The 25,227-nt window shown below is 40.1% G+C and overlaps 1 protein-coding gene across 12 annotated transcripts in view; it reads right to left on the bottom strand.

The window, feature by feature from the left end:
• Window positions 1–25,227, bottom strand: part of OSBPL8 (oxysterol binding protein like 8) — a 205,240-nt gene that overhangs the window by 95,965 nt on the left and 84,048 nt on the right. For 10 of the 12 annotated variants that reach the window (XM_030548682.1, XM_030548675.1, XM_030548673.1 and 7 more), the window contains 2 exons: window positions 17,219–17,255; window positions 9,178–9,315 (listed from right to left, as the gene is read on the bottom strand). In XM_030548682.1, the coding sequence (XP_030404542.1) occupies window positions 9,178–9,315; window positions 17,219–17,255 (175 nt within the window). Of the gene's footprint in view, window positions 1–9,177; window positions 9,316–17,218; window positions 17,256–25,227 lie in introns of those variants that run through there. The other 2 variants (XM_030548683.1, XM_030548684.1) reach the window with 2 other exon arrangements.

Here is a 25,227-nt window from a genome sequence, read left to right as displayed (position 1 = left end):
CAGAATATCACCCTCCTTAAGGTCAACTTCACTGCAATTACAATTTATTTCTAACACTTGTACTTCATTAGATGAATATTTATATATGAAATATTCATTTTTGAAATTCAAACTACTCCAGATACATGAATCATTACTTCATATTGCAAGTTCATGGAAATATTAACATTGCAGCTGGCACAGCCATCTAAAAAATTACACAAATCTTGAACAGATAAAATTGTTTCTGGGCATAGTGGTTTATAATTTTCTAGCAATATGCGCCATGGACTGAAAACAAGGAATTTATTGTACTTTTTACCTGCAAATATTTTACATTTAACCTGAAGCCCATTACTTATATATTACTTATATATTGTGCCCATTACTTATATATTTGTATACTCTAGATATTATTTAAAAAGCAATGTGTCAAGTTATGATCCCCTATTTTAAAAAATAACCAAGGATAGGATTTTCAGAGCATCGTGGGTGACTTTCAATCGGACTTGCACTCCTAAACCAGTTAGGGTCTTTGGAAAATCCCATCCTAATTTTTCATTTATGTTACAAATATACCTAACAGCAAAAGTAAATTAAAATATAAATTACATTTCATTTGCTTTCTGCATTTCTCATGTTAAAAGCAAAAAGTAGTCAGTTTCACTTGGTTATTGAGACAATTAAGTTCATCTGATAACTAGTTAAGTGCAGTGATGATGGCAAATAGCCATAAGAAATGTTTGACTAGATACTTTCCACAGGATTTTTTCTTTTAAAAGTGATGGGAAATTTGGTTGGTCTGTTTTTGTGAGCCTTTTATTTAAAAGAACCTTGGGGTATAGTTTTAAAGAGACACTGTCACGTTAAATACCTCTGAACAGAGTGAATTTAGAAACACACACACAATCCCTCGGTGGCACTGGGCTGTTAGTATTAAATAATAAAAATAATAAGCTTTTGCACAGCTCACAGGAGTTAAAGCTTACAAATCAGTTTAATTTGTACACCCCAGAGGAGTTGTGATACTGTATTAAATTACACTGACTAGCAAAACAAGCTGTTCCAGCATTTATGAAAACTCATGTTACAAACTACTGGGGCTTTTAGATTTTGTGGTAAAAGTACTGGATCAAGAAGTAATCATTTAGCAGTTTTTAACATTTTCCATTAATTCATTCCTGGTAGCTGGAAAGCACTAAATCCTGTAGTTGCTTTCATGAAATGGATACTTCTACCTGAGTGGAAGTCACTTACTGGACATAATGGTCAATCCTGCTATTTTACTTCTACTTCTAGATATTGCTCTGTGTAGGTGAACAAGTAGAATTTTTGCATAGTGCTATAAAATTAATCGGTGGTGGTTTGTTCAGACAATTTTGTCACTTCAAGGCAATTATTACAACATTCACATCATGAAGAGCACCACAACTTCCATGACAGCAGACTGGCCAAGGACTGACTGAGCCTGGAGACTGCACTACTACTCAGAAGTCCAACTATGCTAAGACTGAAGCCTATTAGGAGGACAGCAGGAGGCCTCCCTATACTTTACCTAGTCTCTAAGCAAGTATAGGAAGACTTAAGTCACCAGGGATACCAATACACCAATTTCAGAAGCACTGAATTCACATCTTTACAGAAGTTTACAGAAATAATAAAACAGGCTAAATTAACCACCCATATTAGTCAGTTCATTTGCATGAATTAAGACACTAAAGTAACTTGTTTGTTTTGTCGCTGCACAAAAAACCCACCAACAATGGATTGAGACCCCATTGTATTAGTGTCCCTGCCTCAAAAAACTTATATAAGCACAAGATGAGACAATAGGAGGGATGACAGAGTATCAATGAAATGATTACTGTAGTATGATCTAGCCTATTGCTTTTATAAATCTTTTCCAAGCTTTTCTTTTTTTTTTTTTTTTTTTTTTTTAAATTTACAGACTCGTCTCAATTATTTTGGAGATCAAAAGCACAGCCAGTAAAGGACATAATGAATGCTTGACCACATCTATGTCATCAGGCATAATGGTTACATTTGGGGCTTTATAAAAAAACATTTTAGGAAGCTAAATATACAGGTACTGCATTGCTGGTCAAGAAAAGGATACAGCAAAGGAAAGAACCACCACAAACTTGTTTAGAAGGTTTATTAATATTAAAGTTAGACACTTTATAGCACGACTGTTCCTAAATAATAGACTGCAACAGGTACGAACTCCTGACTCATGCTGTAATGAAATATTAGCAGCTTTTAGAAAATATACCATAATTAGCAGTCAGTAGTGCAGAAGACCATAGTAAAATAAATCTTGGGAAAACACTAAACAGAACAAAGTAGTAAGTCAGTGTTATTTTTGGCTGAATTCACAAGTGTCATCTGAATTCTTCCCAAATACACTGACTTTTTCCCACCCATGTAGTCAAAAAGAGAAACCAAAAACATAATGAAAGCTCAAAATTAACTGATGAAAATACAGCAAACTAAGAGCAGAATATTTTTATTTAAATAATCCAATAACCCTAACCCATCCCAACACACTATTAACATAATTAAATCTCAACAGCAATAAATGATCAATCTGATAGGAACTCAGCCAGCCACCTACAAAAATTTTTCTCTGCCGCATCTAGGAAGCTTACGCTCTACCTTCTCCAAGAACCTGAACACTTGTCCTTTGAACGTCAACAAAAATTCAGGCTATTTCAGACAAAAGGGATATAATACGCTCAGGAAGGTTTGTTAGACTGACCCTGTCAGATTTCGATTGGCAACAGATTTACTGCAGAAAGATCTGGGAGTCCAAGAAAAAAAACCTGTCTGTCTGTAAAAGAAGGACTTAGAAACTTGACAGGTAAGAAATTAGACTTCTCTAATATACTTTGTCATGTCAGATAGCAGGATGCCTACAGCAGGACCTATTCATGTAAATGGGACTGAGAGGATAGTAACTTACAGCACCTACCCCAGAAGAAGCTGTCATATATATTGCCTGTAAAATTTAGGGTAAAACGCAAGTGACCACTTGACAATCCAAGTGAAGTCCCACATTGGAGGTCACTACTGCCCAAGGAGAATGGCATGAATTTAACAATTCAAAACACACTTTTGGCAAGCTGGGAGAATCTTAAAATTCACCCTCTAGAAGAATCAGTGTTGCACACAACTATAAGAATTCCCGTGGATTTAATGCTTGCAGAATGGATGTCAGGATATCCATCCATTAGAGAGAGGGAATTCTCAGAAGCTTGTTAATTTCTTTTAAATCATAGCAACAGATGGAATGCTACAGAAGGCTCCTGAGCTACATTTAATATGCTGAAGTATCACAGTCATCCTTCCTTGGAACGGAACTACTTAAATTTGCATTACTTGATTAAAAAATTCTGCTATTTGCTTCATGGCATTTTGGGGGCTAGGAGAGGGGAAGAAATAAATGAGTCTCACATACTGATGACTTCCACCTTGAACACACACAATTCATATTTTATTTGCTCCACACAGCTGTAAATCATCACAGGCCTATTATACAGAAACTCGGGCGATTCCCTGACACCTTCATTTAGTGTCTCAAAGGAGAAGGTTACTTACCAACAACTGGAGATTTTTTGACATGTCATCTCTATCTGTATTCCACAGAGGGTTACACATTCAAATTCTCCGACTCTAGGAGTGTGGTGTGTAAGTAGTATCCGCTGGTCCATGCATGGTTCTCCTTCACCACAAATCTAAGAGATCCACAGCAGAGAGGAAAGAGGGCGGGAAATGGAATACAGCTAGGGACCATAGCTCTCGAAGAACCTCCAGTTACAGGTAACTAAGCTCCTTTTCTTCAAGTGATGGTCCCTATTGTATTCCACTGATGGAGACTGACAAACAGTACCTAACTTGGTGGATAGTGCAAAGATGATGATGGAAGGGTTGTGTGGAGGACCACCGTGCAAAATAGAATCATAGGGTTAAAAGGGACTGCAAGAATCATTTACTCCAACTCCCTGTCAAAATGTAGGATTTGTTGTGTCTAAACATCCAAGATAGATGGCTAGCCAGCCTCCTTTTGTAAACCTTCAGTAAAGAAGTTTCCACAACCTCGTAAGGCAGTCTGTTCCATTGTCCTACTCTTCTTTTTACTAAGATTTAATCTATATCTGCTATGCAGTAGTTTGAACCCATTGCCTCTTCTCCTGCCCTCTGTGGCAAGAGAGAAGAACTTTTCTCCATCCTTTTTCTGGCAGCCTTTCAAGTATTTGAAGACCACTATCATACCCCACCCCCACCCCCTTAATTTCCTCTTTTCCAAACTAAACATACCCAGTTCCTTCAGCCTTTGTTTGTATGGCTTGCATTCCATCCCTCTGATCATCTTTGTTGTTCACCTCTGGATTCTTTCCAGTTTCTCTACAGCTTTTCTATACACTGATGACCAAAACTGGACACAGTACTGCTGAGTCCAGCCATGAGTCCAAACAGCTGAGGCCTAACCAGTGACAAGTAGAGTGGTACTATCACCTCCCGGGACTTGCATGCTATGCTTCTGTTAATGCAACCCAAAATTGCATTTTTTTTTGCAACAGCTGACTCATATTGAGGTTCTGATCCACCACAACTCCCAGATCCTTCTCAGAATGCTGCTGCCAACAGTTTCCCCCTATTCAGTATTTGTGCATTTGCTTTTTCTTCCTTAAGTGTAGTACCTTACATTTGTCTATAGCTCAGTTCTCCAATTTATCAAGAGCCCTCTGAATTTTAGCTCTATCCTCCAAAGTACTGGTAAGCCCCATTAGCTTTGCGTCATCTGCAAATTTGATCAGTATTCTCTCTATTCCTACATCTAGGTCATTTCACATCTTTATTAACAACACTTGACCCAGAACAGATTCCTGTGGAACCCCACTTGAGACCTCCCTCCAATCCAACATCATTCCATTAATAGTTATTCTTTATTTATGGTTATTTAACGAATTATGGATCCACTTAACAGTAGTTCTGTCAAGCCTGCATTTCTCCAGCTTACTGATCAGAACGTCATGTGGGACTGTCAAAAGCCTTGCTGAAGTTCAGATATAGTGTGTCCACCGTATTCCCCATATCCACCAAATCAGTTACCCTGTCAAAGAAGAAAACCAAACTGGTTTGGCAGGATTTGTTCTTGGTAAATCCATGCAGGCTGATAGTGATTATCCCTTCATCCTCCAAGTACTCACAAACTGCATGTTTTAGCTTACCAGGTATCAAAGTCAGGCTGACTGGTCTAAAGTCTCCAGGCTCCTCCTTTCTCCCCTTTTTAAAGATGGGCACTATGTTAGCCCTTCTCCAGTCTTCCGGCACCTCTTCTGTCATCCATGAGTTTGTAAATATTATTGCTAATGGTTCTGAAATTTCTTCAGCTAATTCCTCCAGTACCCTTGGGTGAATAGCATCTGGCTGCACTGATTTGAATTCATTCAAATTGGTCAGAAGATCTCTTACATCTTCTTTACTTATCTTCATCTGCATCTTTTCGCCTTTATTGTCTATGATAACTTTGCAAGTCATCTGGTCACGTGTTCTTTCTCGGTGAGAAGACTGAAGCAAAGTAGACACTGAGCAACTCTGCCTTCCTATCATCTTTCGTTACCAGCTGAAGCAAATGAAGCATCCACTGCCAAGTCTTGCACCAGGGCATAAAGTGTCGTAAAGATGTACACCAAACTCCACGTGGCTGCTTTACTTATGTCTGTGAGAGAGATGCTCTGGAGGGAGGCCATGATGGTAGCTTGCGCTCTAGGAGAGTGAGTCTTTATCCCTGCAGGGGGAGGCAGGTCCAACAGCTGGTAGCATAGTTTGATGCAGTCAGAAATCCACCTGGAGACAGTCTCTGGGTGGAGATGGCCTGTCCCCAGAGTCTCTCAGCTATTGCAGTGAATAGTCGACAGGCCTTATATGTTTCATTCTCTGAAGGTAGGTCAGCACATGCCTGAAACTGAGGGAATGGAGCCGACATTCTTGCGTGGAGGCATGTGGATCTGGAAAGAAAACCTGTAAGTGAATAACTTAGTTAACCTGGGTTATCACCTTGGTAGAAATTTAGGGTGTAGACATAAGGAGATTTTCCCCTTGTGGAACACTGTGAATGGCGGGTTTGCCATCATAGCACAGAGTTTGCCAACTCTCCTCACTACAGTGATAGCTACCAGGAAGGTAACTTTCATGGGAAGGAGGGACAAGGAGGAGATTGCCAGTGATGGGGGGGAAGGAGGGGAGGGCCAGAAGGAGGGGTGTCATTCAAACTGAGAATACCAAATTCAAGTCCTATTGAGATGTGACCATTTGGCAGAGAGGGAAGGTTCTGAGTAGGCCCTTACAAAACCTAGGGTGTGTAAAAAGAAAAACCCTCTACACTAGTGGATAGAATGTGCTAATTGCAGTCAAGTGGTCAGTCAATGTGCTGAGGGTGAGACCCAATGACTTCAGGAATAGAATGTAGTCCAGAATCAGGGGATTTCCACCTCTTCTTGTGGAACTCCTTTAAGTTGGGCCCAAGAGGAAAAGCACCTCCACTTCGCCAGGTAGCACTGTCTAATGGAGTCCTTCCTGCTGCTAGAGAGAATGTCTTGTACGGCCGAGGAGCATGCTCATTCTAGAGTAGGTGCCCATCGAATTACCACATCCTGATATGTAGACTGGGGTGCCACCAAGTTGGGTGAGGAGATCAGGAAAGTTCAGGATGGGAATCAGGGGATAAGAGGACATGCGGAGGCAACTGGGGAACCAGAACTGTTTGGGCTGAAAAGGGGCCCTGAGGATGACAGTCATCCTGTATCACTGGATTTTGAGGAGAAATTGAGGTAGAAGTGGCAGTGGAAGAAATGCGTAGTTGAATTGGTCTGACCACGAAAGTAGAAGAGCATCACCCAGGGAATGACAGTCAATGCCTTCTCTGGAGCAGTACGTGGTGCATTTGTTGTTGGTCTGAAAAGTGAATATGTCCATGACAAGGATTCCCCATAGTTTGAGGATATTGCCCAGCACCATATTGTGAAGCTCCCATTCGTGGTCACTTGCAAAGTGTCTACTGAACAAGTCCGTGAACACATTCTGTGTTCCCAGAGGTAAGCTGCAGATAGGGCGATTTGATGTGTGATGCACCCGTTCCAGAGCCTGACCACTTCTGTGCGAGAATGGGGGCTCTTGCTCCCCCTTGTTTGTTGATATAGAAAACTGGTGGCGGTGTTGGCTGACATGATGACATTGAAAGAGTGGGAGAAATGGTTTGCACGCCCTTTGCACTGCTCCAAGTTCCAGGATGTTGATGTGCACCCTGGACTTAAGAGGGGTTCACATGCCTTGTTCTGTGCAGTTGTCCATATGGGCTCTCTTGGCTATTAGGGAAGCATCTGTGATAATAATTTTGCTTGGAAAGGAGAGAAGAAAGGAAACCCTCAGCAGCACATGACCCACAGGGGGGAGAGAGTTGCGATCCACCGTAGCAGGGACAATAGTACCAGAATCTTCAGCCTGAGATCCAAAGAGTGATGGCTCGCTGAGTACATGGAGTGGAGCCACGTCTGGAGGCAGTAAAGATGAAGCCTAGTGGAAAGGGGTAATATAGCTAGGTGGCCCTGAAGAGACAGGAATATCTTGAGCGGTACATGTAGGTCGTTCATGATGTGAGATACGATGGCATTCATTGCCTGAAACCTGTCTGTGGGCAGGTATGTGTAACACACTGTACCTCAAAAAGGCACCCTGTAACCTCCATATACATCATTCATATGTGGTTGTAATATTTCATACAGGGCATGCCATGTAAGGTATATGAAAGGTCGTGATCTGCTGAACCCCATTGTTCCATCCAAATATGTATATTGTTAGTGTGTATGTTATGAGATTTTGCTGTATGGTTGTTACAAAAATATGTTGTAAATATGCTAGTGGCACGGAAAGGACCACCACCCAGGAGGGTGGTCAACGACCATCAATCAGCAGGGGAATTGTAATAAAGGGATTTACAATTCAATGACAGTTGTGAAAGCACCACACAATGGGAACTGCTTGACTCCATGACACAGTTGCACAAGACCACTCCAAGGGGACTACCCAACTCATTGACTCAGCAAAAACTGCCAGGACATGTCTGGACAAGTGTCTTCTAGGAAAATGGACTAAGGATATAAAATAGGGAACAGTGGCAGCATGCCTTCACCTTTCTTCTCCCCCACCTATGCTGGAAGTAACAATAACACTGAGAAAACAAAAACTGCAACTGAGAAGACTGGTCCTTGATTAAGACAGGCCTATGTATTAAGAATTTCAACATCTAGTGGGGTGAAAACTGCTTGATCTAAATACTGCTTAATGCAATAAGGTTAAGATTTAGACTGTGCGCTTATCTTTTATTTTCTTTGGTAACTAGCTCTGAACTCCTATATCTACCACTTTAATCTATCTTTCTGAAGTTAACAAATCTGTTTTATATTTTACCTAAAACAGTTTGGCTTAGTTGAAGTGCTTGGGATGTTTCATGTTTCCATCTGCAGGAAAATAAGATTAAATACAGCATTTGAGCTTGCATAGGATGTCTCAGAAAGGGATATATTTCTCATGCTGTGCCTTAAGTAACAAGTGTAAATATCTTATCACACAGACAAAAATAACCATATCTATACACTAGATTTTTCAAGAACAGGCCTACATTCTGCCATGCCATTCCGTATAATTGATGATGAATAAACCTCTCTGCATCAAGTTATATTTTCTTGAAGTTCTTTTACAAATGTATTGTATAAACAGTCTTGCATAAAATGCTTAGATGTGACATAAATAGCAGTTACAAGATTATATGCGGTCACCTTTATTCACTGTCACAATACGGAATATTTCTCCACAAGTCATAATGTATACTTTATGTAAACCAGTGCCATGAGCTACACTTTAATCCTCTTCTGTTGTGCAATTAACAACTTTTACTTTAGTGGTATGAAGAATTCCGTACAATATGCTTTGGCTAACAGAATAAATTTAAGTTAATTATATTGGAAGCTTTTACTCCAGAGGGTACTTAGACAAGTTTCCTTTTTCTGAAGCCTCAGTTTTAAAAGCAATATTTGGTCAAGAACTGAACTAATGTTTGATGCCTGAGTTGGAATAGGTAATAACTGGCAAGTTTGGAATATTTTAAACCCTTCAGTAATAGAAGTAGAGGTCTCTTACCATGGCTGTGGACTGTTCCTGGACTGAGCGTCGGCTGGAGTAGATCTTTGGTTGGAGTGAGATGTGCTTCTTTCCCCTGGCGCTGGCTCATCTTTCCTGGAGTCAGAAGGTGTGATTCATCACTGTTTGTTACCACAGCTGGAACATAAAAAGAATGGTCACGCAACTATAGAAATCAATGCATAACAAAGAAATAAATGACAGCAATTTAATAATCTTTAATTACTACAAATCTGCCCTTCAGATTAAATCCTTGGGATCTTCATTTTCAAACCCACAGGTGCTCTTTCCTCTTGAACAGGCTAATGAATTTCCCAACCAGTGATTTGGTTAGGAATAGACAATGGTCTGGGAGAGTGAAGTATAGCAGAGGAAAAGAGTACTGGGAATCGGGAAAACTATGTGGCCTGGAATCCACTATTCTAATCCATTGCAAAACACACTCCTGCAGGTGGAGGGGGGGGGGGGAGAAGGAGAGAGAGAGAGAGAGAGAGAGAGAGAGAGAGAGAGAGACAGACACTTCTTGAAATCCAGCTTCCCTCTGGATCCAGTCTCTGGGAATCCTTAGTATGGCACAGGCCATGGCTGCAACCCGCCAGCTCGAGTGGCTCTGTTGCAGAACCACGTGTTTGTTCCTAAAAGCTATCAATGGATGTACGTTACTATAAGAAGCATGTAGCCCTCTGGTGAGGGAATGGGCAGAGGAGCAAAGGAGAGAGATTAAAAAGCAGAAGTGAATAAAAATAGAAATTTCCTTCATGAAGTTTTCAAACAATGGCAGGGATGAGGGGAAAATTGAACATCTTTTTAAAAAAGCTTTAGAATGTAAATCCTGTAGTAACAGTGGCCAATAAACACCGACCACTTTACTTGTATTCACCTATAAACTGTTTAGGATAGGGACTGTTCCCTTCTTCTGTAATAGTACAGTGGCTGGCACACTGTGGGTATTATTGGAATGAGTAGTCATAACTAATGAAATAAGGAGAGGGAAAAACAAACACCAAAATGAAAACTTGGAGATTACAAAGGATGCCTAATTCAACGAGTCACCACATGGCAGGCTGCAAAAATAAGAAGAGATGAGCCCCTTGGCTGCAGACTTCACCATGCCTTAAGATTTCCACGTCTCTTCAGGCTGGGCCTGTGAACTGTACTTTTAAACCACGTCAGGTTTGGAGTTTAATTTTCCAGACATGACAATCCAAGGATGCCTGATGGCTTGTTTCATTATTATTATCACTAAGTTATTTTTTCCACAAAAGGTGGCAATGACCAGTGAAGACAGCATAAAGAGTAAAAGGACAGTAGTAGTCCCCACTTTATAGCTCTATTCTGGACAAACTACAAACACTTATGTGACCTGCTGATCAGGAAAGTTGGGTGAAACAGTAGCACTTCGTCTCCCTCCCCCTGACCGGGGAAGGAGGAAAGAGTAGGGTTAAAATCAAATGCTTTTTCAAGAGATCGAAACGTATCAGTGCTGGCAGGTCAGTAGTCAATCACCCTATAAACCAGCATAGAAGCAAAATGCAAAGGTGCAGAAGATCTATAAAGGAAACAAAATTTCACTTTAGAGTTTTGGTGGATTATGAACAGTCCTAAAAAAAAATTATGACACTGTTCTTTAAAATATATTTTAATCTGTTTTAAAACAGCAACTTTGAAGTATATAACAAATAAGCAATTAAAAACTAGAATTCTGAAAGATAATTCCCCTCTCCTGCCATTTGACTCAGTCAAAAAAGCCTTTTATGTTTTTCACATCTCTTCCTTCGTACTGTTGCAATGGAGCTGCAATTTCATTTCTGCTATTACATGCAGTGGAGTACCTGACAATTTGAAGAGAGTCACCATGTACACAACTATAATGCCCTCTGCTGGTTTCTGTTTAATACTGGAAGCAAAAGCACTTCAAGTTCTCCAATTTTGACATTGTAATGTCCAAATTGCCTCCAATTGTGTGTCCAGTGTACACATATCAATCAAAATCACATGTACTCCAAAGGAGGACAGACACTCAGCTTTTTAGTATTAATTGGTTACTTATAACACAATATCAAAGTAACAGTGCACAAAGTGTTGCCAAAGTAAGTTTACCTGAACCAAGAACCTCTTTTGGGGCACTTATACTACCAGTATTATATTTTTAACTTTTCCTAACTTTTTAAAACCGATGTAGTACTTGGTGCTTTTCAGTTTTTATTTAAGACATAATGAGGAATACTCTTGATTAGTTGTCACAAGTAACTCAGAATGCTAATCCCTCATAGTGCATGGCTCATTAATACACAGAACAGTAAAAACAATCATGTTTTAAGGAAAAGTTTACCACCACCCACCCTGTTGAAAGCTTAAAGTTTGCCATATACTCAACATACACAGTCTTGTAGTGTCACTGCAAAGTTCACCTTGTCAAGATACTGAAAGTGATGGCACACACACACAGAGACAATATTTGCAAACTATTCCTTTTGAACAGTTATGTGATATAGTGTATGTGTTTAAGTTAAAAGCAGCAGAGAGTCCTGTGGCACCTTATAGACTAACAGACGTATTGGAGCATGAGCTTTCGTGGGTGAATACCCACTTTGTCGGATGCATGTCGTTTAAGTTAGTTTATAAAAGTGCTTCAAGGCAAGGACTTGTCTTTTAACTGTATTTGCACTTATGAAGCTTTAACATTGGCCTCTTCAACTGAGTGGGCACTTCACTTTCAGCTTTACAGATTAACTTTTTTGATCAGCAGAAGAGAAAGGAGTTCAAAGTTGTTAAACTCCAATGGTATTTGTCAGCACAGTATTATAGAACAGTAAGAAGTGAATGGAAAGTTTTCAGTGCAGGTGCACTTCTGCCCCTATTGCAGGTAATACAGCAAGCACAAGCTAGGAATCATCTGTCTTGTCTATTCCAGAAAACCCCCAAACCTTCCCTCTAATCACTGTGGGCTCTCCTTTTGGCATGTGCCTGGTAAGCAGGCCAGATGATAGCATGGAGCCATTTACTCTATGCAAGATCAAAGGGAGCATCAGCTTCTTACTCTGTTACAAGTAGCTTTTATTAAGGCCCCCCCGACTTTCAGAAGTGCTGTATATCCACAACTCCAAGTGAAGTCAATAGGAGCATCAAGTGCTTGAGCATCTCTGTAAAATTATGCCCTATATGTCTGTGTGGGGCACTACCCAAGCATCTTTTGAATCCTAACTGGTACAAAGCTCTTCTGAAAACACTTAAGAAACAGCCTAGTTCACTTTAAATGGAAAGAGCAAGAATTTTAAAACAATCAAAATGAATATTTTCAAAAGCTATTTACTAAAGTAAGCAAATGGAAAAATGCCAGAAACAGGCCATTAAGATGTTTGGAATCAAAGTAATCATTTTGAGTTTAAAAAGGAATAAGAGTGCTAGGAAAGGAAACAAAAATCAGTTTCTGGAATAATTAACGCTGGAATAATTAACGCTGAGTGTTCATTATGCTATTAAACTGAATGTTACCATTAAAAATATGACCTCATTTTGAAGACACTGAACTGATTTATTTCAACTCCTTTTACTGCTTTGCACTGAAGGACTGGCATTACAACAAAATTAAAGGGTGTACACAGGACAAGATCCTTTCACGAAATGAGCTGTCGAATATTCCTGCAGTTTGGAACTTGTATTTTTGAAGAATCAATGAAAACTACTAAGCTTTAAATAGTACTTTCAAGTGTCTATGAGCTCGTAAATCCTAGTTTAAAGAACACTCCTGTCCAATATAAACTGCTATATAGTCCACTAACTGGCCCACTAAGCCCTGTACAACATTTCGGTTCCCTAAGACAGTATGGCTGTATAATGATATCAACTATCCTAGAAAGTTTTAATACCTCAAGCTTAATACTATTTAAGCAGAAGCAGTCTAACATTATTTATAGTGCATAGACTATCTAAATAAAATTCACACCTTCATTGCAGCCTGTTAAGGTGAGTTATGGTGGATCAGAGCATCATCAAAACAATGGCCAAAACCAGGAAATATCAGCTCCCTTAAATAGCGTACCAGCGATCAAAGAAAGCCAGGAGGAACTTCCTTCAACATATTGTAGATTTGGGAATCTGCTTATCCATCGGTTTAAGCAAGGAACAATGTTAATATCCACCTTTTAAAGAATGGTGGCCCCCATTACGATGGCAAGCCCCTAACAGTTTTTAAATACTGACTATATAAAGATTGAGAGCATCTCAAAAGAGATGCTAGTTCAGTTTAGCTGTAAGTATATTTGGACACCAACTCAGACTCAAAAAGTTCATGTCTACAGGATTCAGGGCCCTAATATGGATGTTAGGAAGCATTTCAAAACTGAGCTCCAACTACAATTCTGTTAATTAACTCTGAGTCCTACTTGGACACCATAGCATCCAGTGCCTCAAACACTGGATTATGTTCACAGTATCCATTTGAAATAGGAAAGCATTACACAGATGGGGAATTCAGACATGGCAAGATTAAATAACTCACCCAAAGCCATTCAGCAAGTCTCTGCCAGAGCTGTGAATTGAATTTCCCCAGTCAAGGTTCATTGCTTTCATCACAATATCATTCTCTCCCCCTACTCGATAGATAGTATTTCAACTTATGTCTCTGGCCCCAGCACCGGATACAAAGAGTGCCACACCTAGGTCCTTGCCGATGTGGAGTAAGAGACTAAGTTCTGGTCTTAAGCTCTGATCCCCATATAAGGGAACATTCCAATACCAGTAAGACCACTAGGCTAAGCCAACAACTGTTTTAAGAACATTTTTATTTACCTTTTTCCATTTCCTCACACTTGCTTCTGCTCAGCTATTGGGATGCTAGTTCATAGCAAGTCAATAACAAAAGATATGAAATGAAGAATTGAAATGAAAAATTACAAATTAGAGTCTTTATGTCAAATTTGCACAGATTCTGCAGTGGAAATTATTTTAAGTATCTGAAATGGCAAGTTACCTTTTCAATTGTTTCCATATTGAGAATATAGTAAGAGATCTTTAATATAATGCATTGGAAACTCAATACCACAATGGATTCCAGTAAAATCCTATTCCAGCATTGTCAATCCTGAGCACTCAAAAAAGCATGAAGGCCTGCCCAAGGCAAGTAATGAGATTGGCTTAAAAACAAGATTTTTAGGATGAGATTTAAAAAAAAAAAAATTAAATTTTAGGTTATTTTTATTTTCCTTCTGGTATTTAACATTTTAAGCTCTTCTTTGCAGCTATGAGGGTTAGAAACTTACTTTACATGAGAATCTCAGTTTTAATTAAAAAAGTAAAAAAGAGGACTCTACGAATTAGGGATTTAAGAGAAAAACCAGATACTATGCTATTCAATAGATATCACATCACAGGAGTTTGCAATGCTTCAATATATGAAAGGCTTCACTGCAGTGAACACTAATATATCAGAATCCCAAACCTCCACATTTAATCAACATTCCAGTTCCAGCCTGTATCAGGCAGAGTCTGTAATTTAAAATACATAAAATTCTCATTCAAAACCTTTAAGAGATCTCTTGTACCACTGTCTGTAGCTCATGAGATGGGAAATGAAAACTAGAGATGTAACTGAATATCAGAGAACAAGTGTTAATAAGACATCAGTAATTTGAACTTATTTAAAAAAAATATGTATCTGACAGTTTCACTGCATCTCTCAATAGGTAACAGCACTGTGCTTACAATGGGCAGAGTCCTAACTGAAGTATTTTTTTTTAAATTTACTTAAGTGCCTAATGCATTAATCAGCAGCAATTTAAATACATAACTTCTTAGAACATGTCCTTTAAAGATTAAGCCTCCAGTACTTAGTGCCACCAAACAGTCCCTTATAATAATCAGACTCAAGACTCAGAGTCTGATTTTCCTTTATTTGAGACTTGTCTCATCTTCAGTATGAAATCTGCTGTATAAACTACATGCAAACTCCAAATCCTCTCATTTTCCCTCGGTGTTCACTGAAGCTGGACTAGTGCATGGAAAAGTATACTGATTCAAGAAATGAGTACTGGCTCTCCAAAGTATTTGAGCTAAAGTAATTAGTGTTCCAGTCTCTGGTTTAGCAACTTCCATTTTTCTACAAGTGGTCTCTGGAGTGGAGGCCTTTCAAGGCAATGGAACTGAAGAGCTGTCATCTTGCAACAAAAAGCCATGATAAAACATGGCCCACAGACACCTTGAGGTAGTTAGTCTTAGAAATGAAACACTTTTTCTAACTGAAAGCAAAAGAGAAAATAGAACCCCCATCCTCAACATAAACATCTCTTTTCAACTTCAGGTTAAAGGATATGACACAACTGGCCAAATCTCTTCACGATGCACATTCAATGAAACTTCATGAGATTTGAAAATCTAAACTTCTGACCTCATGCTCAAAAGATATTTTTTCAAAATAGGACCTTTCAAGGAGACAAATTCAACAGCCTCAAGGTCTCCAGTCTGTCATGTGGAAGCTTTGCTGGGAACTTTCACTGCCAGTTTCAGCCCTTTTATTTACCAAAGAGTCATGGTAGATTCTCTCTGACAGTTTTTAAATCAAGATCGGATGTTTTTCTAAAAGACGTGCTGTAGGATGTATTTTGGGGAAGTGTCACACAAGAGATCAGACCAAGTGATCACAATGGCCCTTTCTGCCCTTGGAATCTATGAATCATAAAGGACCAGTCATCCTGGGACAGTTCTTCTAACGGGTACAACCCATCTGTGTCACGCTTAGCTTGCATTCCCCCACCCCTGGACAAAATAAGCAAAGTCGTCTGACAAACAGGCATTGTGGGATGGAGAGAAAGCAGATGCCAGGGGTGAATCCTGGTAGAAAGCCCTGGGAGTTGCTGTTGGTAGACAGCAAGGCAAGACTCAAAAAACCCCAGGAAAAGATCAGTTGAGAAGATCGACCTTTAGGAAGGCGGGTGGGCCTAGCTTGAGACTAGCTGAAGATTTTGGTTTGTGTTTATTTTGACTTGGATACCCTGGAAAGAATGAAATTTTTTGTTCATGATTTAGCCAGAGGGCCAAATCACCACAGCAACTAAACCAGGCTACAAAATTGGGAGAGCCAGACTGAGTGAAAATAAACTGAGGCAGCAGTTAGCCCATGACCAGAATGGTGAGCTGGTGATGCTACAAGAACTAAGAAGAAAATTCTGTGAGGGACAGAAAGGTGACACCACCAAAAAAAGGAAGTCTGTCTAACACCTTAAACTAAATTCAAACTGACCTACCCATCTGCATGTGACTCAACATAACAGTATTTGTACATCGTTTTCAGCAGTAGATAACTTACTTCATTTCACTTTTTGAAGAAAAAAGCAATATACAAAACCTCACACGGATTTGAAAAGTTTCTAATAGTAGTATTCCCACAGGTCACTGCCTTTTTATTAAATGGTATTTTAGTAAAAATGCATCCAAAACTAGTCTCCCTTGCATGCTGTGATACCTCTTTTTATTCACACTTCAGTACATGAGAGGGCTTTTTATTAAAAGTAATTCGACAAGGTACTGAAAGCAAACATTGCCCTATCACTGTACTAGATAGGTGTAAATAGAACAAGCTGCTTCTACCTGTTAAACCACTATTTTCTGTGTCCTTTTTATTTTTTATATTACAGTAGCACTTGGAGGCCCCAACTCCAATTAGAGCCCAGCTGTGTTAGGCACTGTACAAATGAGTGAAAAGACAACCCTTTCTTTTAAAGTGTTAAAATGGAAATATTTATCTTCACAACTCCAGGTGGAATGTTCAAAGGACTCATATTTTTCTAGCCATGACTGAAGAACAACAACAACACTTCCTATGAATTATGGTTGTTCTTTTAAATTTAACAAACACCTATGGACAAGACCAACAAGCAGAATAAAGTATTTCTCTAACTGTTGTCCTTGTTATTTCATCTCTTCAATTAGGTTGTAACACACATGAAACCCTAGTGTTACGTCCACTGACCCATGTGCTCACACAAGAAGATGGTGACCTTGACTAATATGCCCAAACATCTGAGAGAAGAGGTCAGTCACTTACTTGATGGTCCAAGAGAGTCTTTGATCTCACCATGATTCTGCATGTGCAATGCAATTGGAGAACGAAGAACAGCGAACAAAAAAAGTGTCCAGGCCAAGAAGAAGCAAAATGTGCAGAGACGTCAGCAACAGCAGCAAAAGGAAAGAGGAAGCACAATGAAAACAGAGTTAGTTTATCACTAAAATACAACATGCACATCAATATTAAGGGAAGACTTCAAAAGGACTTAACAGTTCAGAAACAAAACAATGTTGAAGCAACAAAACTGACAAATATGCATATAGGAAGCCATTATTAGCTTGGATACAGTTAGTGAGCAGCTAATATCCCTCTTTAGACAGACAAAAGTAGGTCTTCTGAAAGATGTTCAGAAATTTAGAGTTCACAAAACTCATTACAACAGAACATGTCAAGATCTGTAATTAAATCAGTTTCAGAAAACCACAATGTCCTATGAAAGAGTTAGGATTCTAGGACAATCCATCTAAAAGAAAAAATTGTTTCTCTCAAATTGTACATGTAAACACAAACATTCCTAAAAGCGCATTAAATGTGCTGCACCCACTAGTATGATGCAGCCAACCATAACCGTTTATGCAAAATTATTATTTTAGAGGCCTCAGTGTTTTAGTTTATTAAGTACAGCTACCCATCACACAACATATTTTTCCGGTGTAGAAAACAAGACAAACAATGGAAACTGAAGAGTTAAACAAGCAGCATTTGTGTTAGTACATCTCCAAAGAACTGTAAGCTGTATCACAAATTTTCCCCACTTAAGTCGCCACTGAACTATATATAGTTGTAATCACTGCAGGAGGAGGGAGTACTTATAAAGTAACAGCTCACTCCACCTCATCTTTTTTGGATGGGGTATAATTTGGGGGGTAAACGAATATAATCATTTATATTCCATTAGTATCCAAAGCTCCAGTCAGGATCAGGACCACTTGGGCTGGGGGCTGTACAGATACAAGATATGATCCATCCCTGCCCCCAACTGCTTACCATTTTAAAAGAGACATAAATGTTGGGATCAAGGATAAAATGAGCATTGTGACACGCCCACTATCAGGGAAAAAATATCCTCAATTGCTCCTCTGATAAGCTATAGTTTATCTTTTCAATTTTAGCTCTTTCCTAGTCTAGTTTAGTGTGTGTGATTTAAACAGGACTGTTGCACATCTGACTAATATTTTTTAAATTAAAAAAAAAAAAACCTATAAAATCCAATGCTTTGGAAAGCCCAACCAAAACCCTACCCAATGTTCACTGAGATGGCAAACCCTAGCCATATTTTAAAAAAAGGTGTCAGGTTTGCCTCCATGTTAGCAAACATGACCCCATGTCACCCCCCCAAGGCTCCCAACTCTGTGAGGGTGCATCAGAAGGAATCTCTTGCCTCCTGGAGAACACGGCCATGTCCCTATTTAGCAATGGGGGTTCCTGTGCCACTTGGCTGCCCTGGAGAGGGTAATACTCAGTTCAGTCTGAATACGTTGTTACTATTGTAACAAGATCAGTTTAAAAAAAAAAATGAACAACTTCAAATTCTTCACTCTGTTTACTGGGTGCATTTGGAAGGACATTCTGTACAGTCCATTTCAGTTTCTCCTGTTTAGTCAGCTAGTTAGTTTCACTCTTTGCCTGGATCTTTCATAGAGTATCAGGTGAGAGAAAGAACATGTTTTTAAATAGGGGAATGTGATTGCAAAACCCCCAAAGTTAAAGAAAACATCGGGACTAAAGTAGTATCAAACTCATTTTAAAGAAAACTGGACATATATCAAGTTGGTTTCTCTTCAACTGCATAATACAGTATGATAGCATACTTAAAATGGGAACACAATACATGTTATCGCAAATGGGATTACATTACATTAAGTTCCAAGAGCAACAAAACAGCAGAGAGGCATGCAGTAATAGAGCAACAGTGTAAGAATTAATTCAGTGTGATAATGAGTCAGAACACCAAGCCTTTCCTGATCAGCACCACTCCGCTACATCTGCCAGTTCACACTAAGAGCTTTAAAGCAAAAGGAGGAGTTGGGCGAGGTGGGAAACAAAGTATTAATGAACAAGCATGCAGGGTCGGGAGGGTTCTGCAATTTAAGCTTCCTAATCAATCAGCATTTCTCAAATACGGCAAGCCACAGCAGCTTCCTGAGTGGTGATGGGGGGGAGGCAAAGGTTCTGTTCCTCCCACTTCCTTCTCTGTTCCTCCTGGATGTGCAGCCCTGCACTGCTCCTGGAGACAGGTGGGGTACAATGCTGCAGGACTACAGGGAGTTCTCTACCAGCGTGGGAGGGCAATGAGGTTCTTGCTTCAGCCCTGCGGTGGTTGGGAGGCAGGCTCCAGAGGCAGGATTTAAGGATCCTGGTTGCGCAGATCAGGGCTCCAGCCAAGGGGCTTCAGGCGCCAACACCCAGCTCTGGTTGAAGGGTTTCAGGCACTGAACCCTAGCTCTGGCCACAGAGCCCTGGATTTCGGCCATGGGGCTTCGGTTCAGGCTCCAACTCCTGGCCACGCAGCGGCAGGCTCCAATCCCCATCTCTGGTCACACAGTGCTGGCCCCATGCCCCGATCACAGCGGCAGCTGCTGGCTCCAGGCACCAACCCCGAGTTGCATGCTCCGATCCCCAGTCCTGGCCACTGACTCATAGCACCAGCCATGTCACAGTGGGCACCGATCTCCGGGTGCATGGCAGCAGGCACTGGCCCCATCCCCACACTGATCCCTGGCCCCGGCTGTGCGCTGATGGCCAGGCATGTGGCAGCAGGTGCTAGCTTTAGCCTCGTGGTGGTGGGCACTGTCCCTGGGCTTCAACTCCTTGCCCCGGCCATGCAGCTCCTGCTCCGGGCACAGGCATTGGCCCCCTCCCCAGCCGTGCAGCTCCTGCCCCCAGCTCTGGCCATGGGCACTGATCCCCGGCCATGGGCACCAACACCCTGCTCCAGCCGCGCAGCTGCGGGGCTCACCACCAAGCCTCCTTTCTCTTGGCCCCACATCCATGCCCCTCTCCCCATCACTCCTGGACCCCACCGCCTTCCTGGCCCTCAATCAACCCTCCATCACCCCACTGCCTCCACCTCCAACCCCATCCTGTCCCCCATCCAGGGCTTAATTTTTCCTGGGACTTGCTGAGAAAAGTGATATTAACAAACATACAACTATCACTTCTCACAGTAATATTTTTATTATTCAGTCTGCAAAAAAAAACCCTACATGAATAAATTACAATGATGTGGATGTATATATGTGCTATTTATTTGTTTTTCCTAAAGTTAATCAAGTATTTTAGGATAAAGTGTCCGTGCAGCCACCAGCAAGAGTTGGTGGCCACACTCTGCAGCCACCAAAAAATTTGTTGCGAGAACCCCTGCAAATGGTTTGTACTCTCTCATAGTGGTGAAATACACAGTGAAAAAGCACAGCAGCAGTCTTGACACCACTACCTTCCTTTCAAGTATTGTTTTGACCAAGTAACATCATCAGAATTAGACAGCATAAAGCAGGAGAGCTTGTCACCTGAGATGATTAAGGCCTTTTATATAAATATTTTAGCACTGTATGGTTAACCTTTGGACTGATACAAAGAGCACCTATGCTATAGGATGAAACAAGTCTAACACTGTTCCTGATCTTCACCAATAAACACAGTGTTTATACTGAGATTAGATTCCATACTGCCCAAGCACCAGCCTAAACTATAGATATTATACACTGCATCTATACCTAACAACACAAAAGTATATATTTATAATCTAGAGTCTTAACTGAAGACAGCTTCTTTTCAGGATCTATTCTGGACACAAGACCTCTGTTTACTTCACAGGATCCTTCATGTATCATCTGGAGTCCATATTGAAATAGGTTATATGCACTAATAAGTCTCCTAGAGGGATAAAATGTCAGGAAAGACTTTTCTGAGTAAACACTGTCAATACAGGTAAAAGTGAAAATAGCACCAGGGATTCTATGTTATTTTCTCTCCATGATTTCTATATTAAACATGCTAATTTTATTTTATTATTAATTATTATTATTATTATTTAAATTGCCATCTCTGCAAACAACCTACACTCAGAGTCAAGCTTGGTTCTCTCTCACATGGTCACCAGTAAAAAAGCTTTTAGTGGTCAAATTAGGCCCCTATAACACCTGTGCAAGTCCCACTACCTTCACTGAATTTGCACAGGTTGAGCACTTCTGTTGATACACAAGATGAAACAGAAACCATCTTCTTCTCCTACCCCTGTTTTGACTATGCAAGTTTAAAAGCAGCAAAAAGCAGAAAAGCTGTCACTAGAGACACTGATTACACACAAAAGTCTTTAGACAGTCGTTCCTTCAAGTTTAAACTCATTTTAAAGACTAGTAAGCCTAAAATTAGACCTACTACTTGTTTTGCTGTGCGAAATTACTTTCTAGTTTGATGCATTTGTGATCAGGATATATAGCAAAAACATATAAGCTCTTGATGAAAAAAGAACTGAACTATTTAATATGTACTATGAACTAAATTTAAAAATATATACTTTTAAATCATTAAATCACAAATCATTGACAGAATACACATGTAACCTTAAGAATGACATTTTAAAAAAATGAAAGGAAAGATTTTAAGCCTGTCAAGATCTACTGTCATGGATTTTTCCTGCAAAAGAAGATTGAGTATCTGCTAAAGCAATACAGAAAAGTGGCAGTTTTAAACATTACTTTAGGAAACCTGTAATGTCCAAATGTTGCAGGGGTAAGTGATCCTGAATTCAAATACTAGCCGGTAACACAAATGTCCTCACACAAACATGTATCAGTTAAAAGTTATTTAAACTAGTACAAGTTTGTGTGTTGATATTAAGCTGCTTGAAATTGTCAGTCAAAAACTTATTCAGCCAGAAAACTTGGGTTTCAACTAAACATGATCCACATAAAGTCTCTTCTTTTTATGTATGTTTAGAGTTTTGGGCTAAAAATGATTCGTTTGGAGGGTGTTGGGTTTTTGTTTTTTTTTTTCAAATGAAAAGTTGAAGTTTTCTGTAGGTGAAAAACAAACTAAACCAACAAAGTCTACTATAACTGTTGGAAAACGGCTTTATTAAACCTTAGTTAAAATGTTTTTTTTAAGATATTAAAAACTATCATTGTACATCTTATTTATATGCAAGCTTGCAAAGATTTACCTAAATTGGTTTAAAAATGCGTGTTTAATTAGTCAAACCAGTGCAAGTTTGCATATGAATAAGGTGTACAATGATAGTCTTTAAGATCTTAAAGACTACTTCAGAAAACTTGATTGCCCGTATGTATTTTCAGTCCCATCCCTCCATATAAATCAGAGGAGGAGGATTTCAATTTGTATATATAGAATCTAATTCTCCAACTTGAATAAGCTGGAAAAGGTCACCACATTCAGAAACAGACACAACAGGAGAGAGGGGAAAGCTTGAGCCCTCAGGGATCCAGAGATTATGTCTTTGATGAAATTCTTTGCAGGAAATATTAACTAGGTTTCTGGACAAACTAGCCAAAAAAATTGTTCTACATCCCATGAGAAAAACAAAATGGCTACACCATATAAGGATGGAAATAGGCACCCCTTTCATAGGTGTGGCAGTATCTGAGGTACCCTGCTGGAGATACAAAGTTCAAGAGTACCCTGTTGCCAGCTAGATCATGGAGCATTAATAGGCACAGATGCATCAGACAGCCTCTGTCCTGTATGTTGCTCTGACTGAGGCAGAAATCCAAACTGGCGAAGCAAAAGAAGGACCTCTAGCAACTGGCAGTCATCTGTCAGAGCAAGGAGGAAGAACTGAGTCCTGTGTTGCCACAAATCAAACCACAGAAAGTTTCATATCCAGAATCAGTCATGGGCTCACTTTTAGTCAGCAAAATTCTCCAGTACTCAAATACTTCACAAAATGCCATAAAACAGTATGAAACATGCATTTTCCTTTCCAGAATCTAAAAGGAGTATTCAATATTTTCCAATAAATAATTAATTTTCTAAGATAAGTGAGCAAGTCTTTAGAAAAAAAACATTAAAATAAGTTTAATATATATATGCTTGTTATAAACAAGACTCTTTAAGCTCATCGTTAAGTTGCTGTTTGTTCACCTAAACTGTTCATGATTAAGCATGCATACCTATGTAAACTTAATATCCATAGTCCACTAATAAAAAAAACAATTATGTTGCCTGTATATAACAGAAAGATAAAGACCAAAAGGTAAAATTTTCAAAAGCACCTGAGTCACTCCAGTGATTAAGTCCCATTGGGCTTCCAGTAGGATTTAGCTGCTTTTGAAAATTTTACCCCACAATCACATTGTTAAAGGATTTATTTTAAAAAAGGATCATCTCACTGTCAGAGGTCAATAATTAAGGCTATTTTTGCAAACTACTGTTTATTAATAGAGCCCTACCAAATTCACAGTCCATTTTGGTCAATTTCCGTGTCATGGGATTTTAAAAATCATAAATTTCATGATTTCAGATATTTAAACTCTGAAATTTCATGGTATTGTAATTGTAGCCTTCTGTGCATATATATCAAAATCTTACCACCAAAGCTGCACCTGAACCTAAGTGATCATCCCAAACTGCATTTACTAGATTCTCAGACAGATTTAAATAGCATATGTAGATCAGTGTTTATCAACCATTTCTATTATTTGATCTTTAGTGGTCACAAAAAATGCTGGAATGGTAAGACTTGAAGAGTGACAATGGAATTTAGCTCAGTGCTGATGCTCTAGCCGCTCTGTCCCATTCCTGGTACCAGGGTCTCCTGTGGAAGGCAACAAGAACAGGCTCCGCACCTCCTGCAAGGGGCTCTTTTCCAGGGAATCTTGGGGTAACCCCTTTTATTTGTATCAGCAAAGTGGACCATGAAGTTCTAATACTAACAGAACAAGTACACACTGAAAACTTTTTAATGTTGTGCCTAACATTCTTGTAAAAGATATTGGCGGACAGGGTGCCCTTATCTCTAAATTTCCTGGTTTTCTAGTATTAGAATTTAGGCATTTAAACTCCCACAGTCAGGAAGAGCACAATGACTATGGGTAGCTTTGTGCGGTCACAATCACAACTCCACCTTAAAGTCTGCCTAGTGAATTTCCTTAGTTTAAAGTAGTGACATAAGTTTAGGGAGCAAAAAAGCTAGGGAGACTCTAACTTCCTACAGATTTGTCTATCCATGACAGTCCCTCTATACATTTTAGGAAAAACCCTCTTTCCTCCAAAGTACTCCTGTTCGCCCCCCATCCCATCTGCAAATCCAGAAAGCAACAGTCATCCGAGTTGCAGCTGTTTGGGGGATGGCAGCAATTCCTGCCCTTCTGGCCCACAGCTCCTCTTCCCCATAACTGCAATCTCCTCCTGATCAACACCACTTCTCCAATCACTGGCTGCTGTGTCTCAGGGCTTGTCTACATCAGAAAGTTGCAGCGCTGGTGAGGGAGTTACAGCGCTGCAACTTAGGAGGTGTACACATCTGCAGGGCACCACCAGCGCTGCAACTCCCTGTTTGCAGCACTGGCCGTACTCCCGTTTTGTCTCGGGTGTAGAGGATCCAGCGCTGGTGATCCAGCGCTGGTAATCAAGTATAGACACTTACCAGCGCTTTTCTTGACCTCCCGTGGAATAAACAGGTATCCCAGCATACCTGAGGAAGCCTCTGGTAATCAAACTGGTCTCCTTCCCCAGCTTGCTCTCGCGTTCCCCGAACCCCAAGCAAGCAGGTCTCCTTCCCTGAGGTTTGCTGGGTGGTTCCGGGAACGCGAGAGCAAACCGCGGCGAAGCTGGTCTCCTTCCCCGGTTTGCTATCGCGTTCCCCGAACAAGCAGGTCTCCTTCCCTACGGTTTGCAGGGTGGTTCGGGGAACGCGAGAGCAAACCGCGGCGAAGCTGGTCTCCTTTCCCGGTTTGCTCTCTCGTTCCCCGAACCCCCGAGCAAGCAGGTCTCCTTCCCTGCGGTTTGCAGGGTGGTTCAGGGAACGC

Source organism: Gopherus evgoodei, chromosome 1 (assembly GCF_007399415.2).
Source record: "Gopherus evgoodei ecotype Sinaloan lineage chromosome 1, rGopEvg1_v1.p, whole genome shotgun sequence".
Lineage (NCBI taxonomy): Eukaryota > Metazoa > Chordata > Testudines > Testudinidae > Gopherus > Gopherus evgoodei.
Note: the sequence above shows the minus strand (reverse complement) of the source record. Positions and strands in the feature narration are given on the sequence as shown.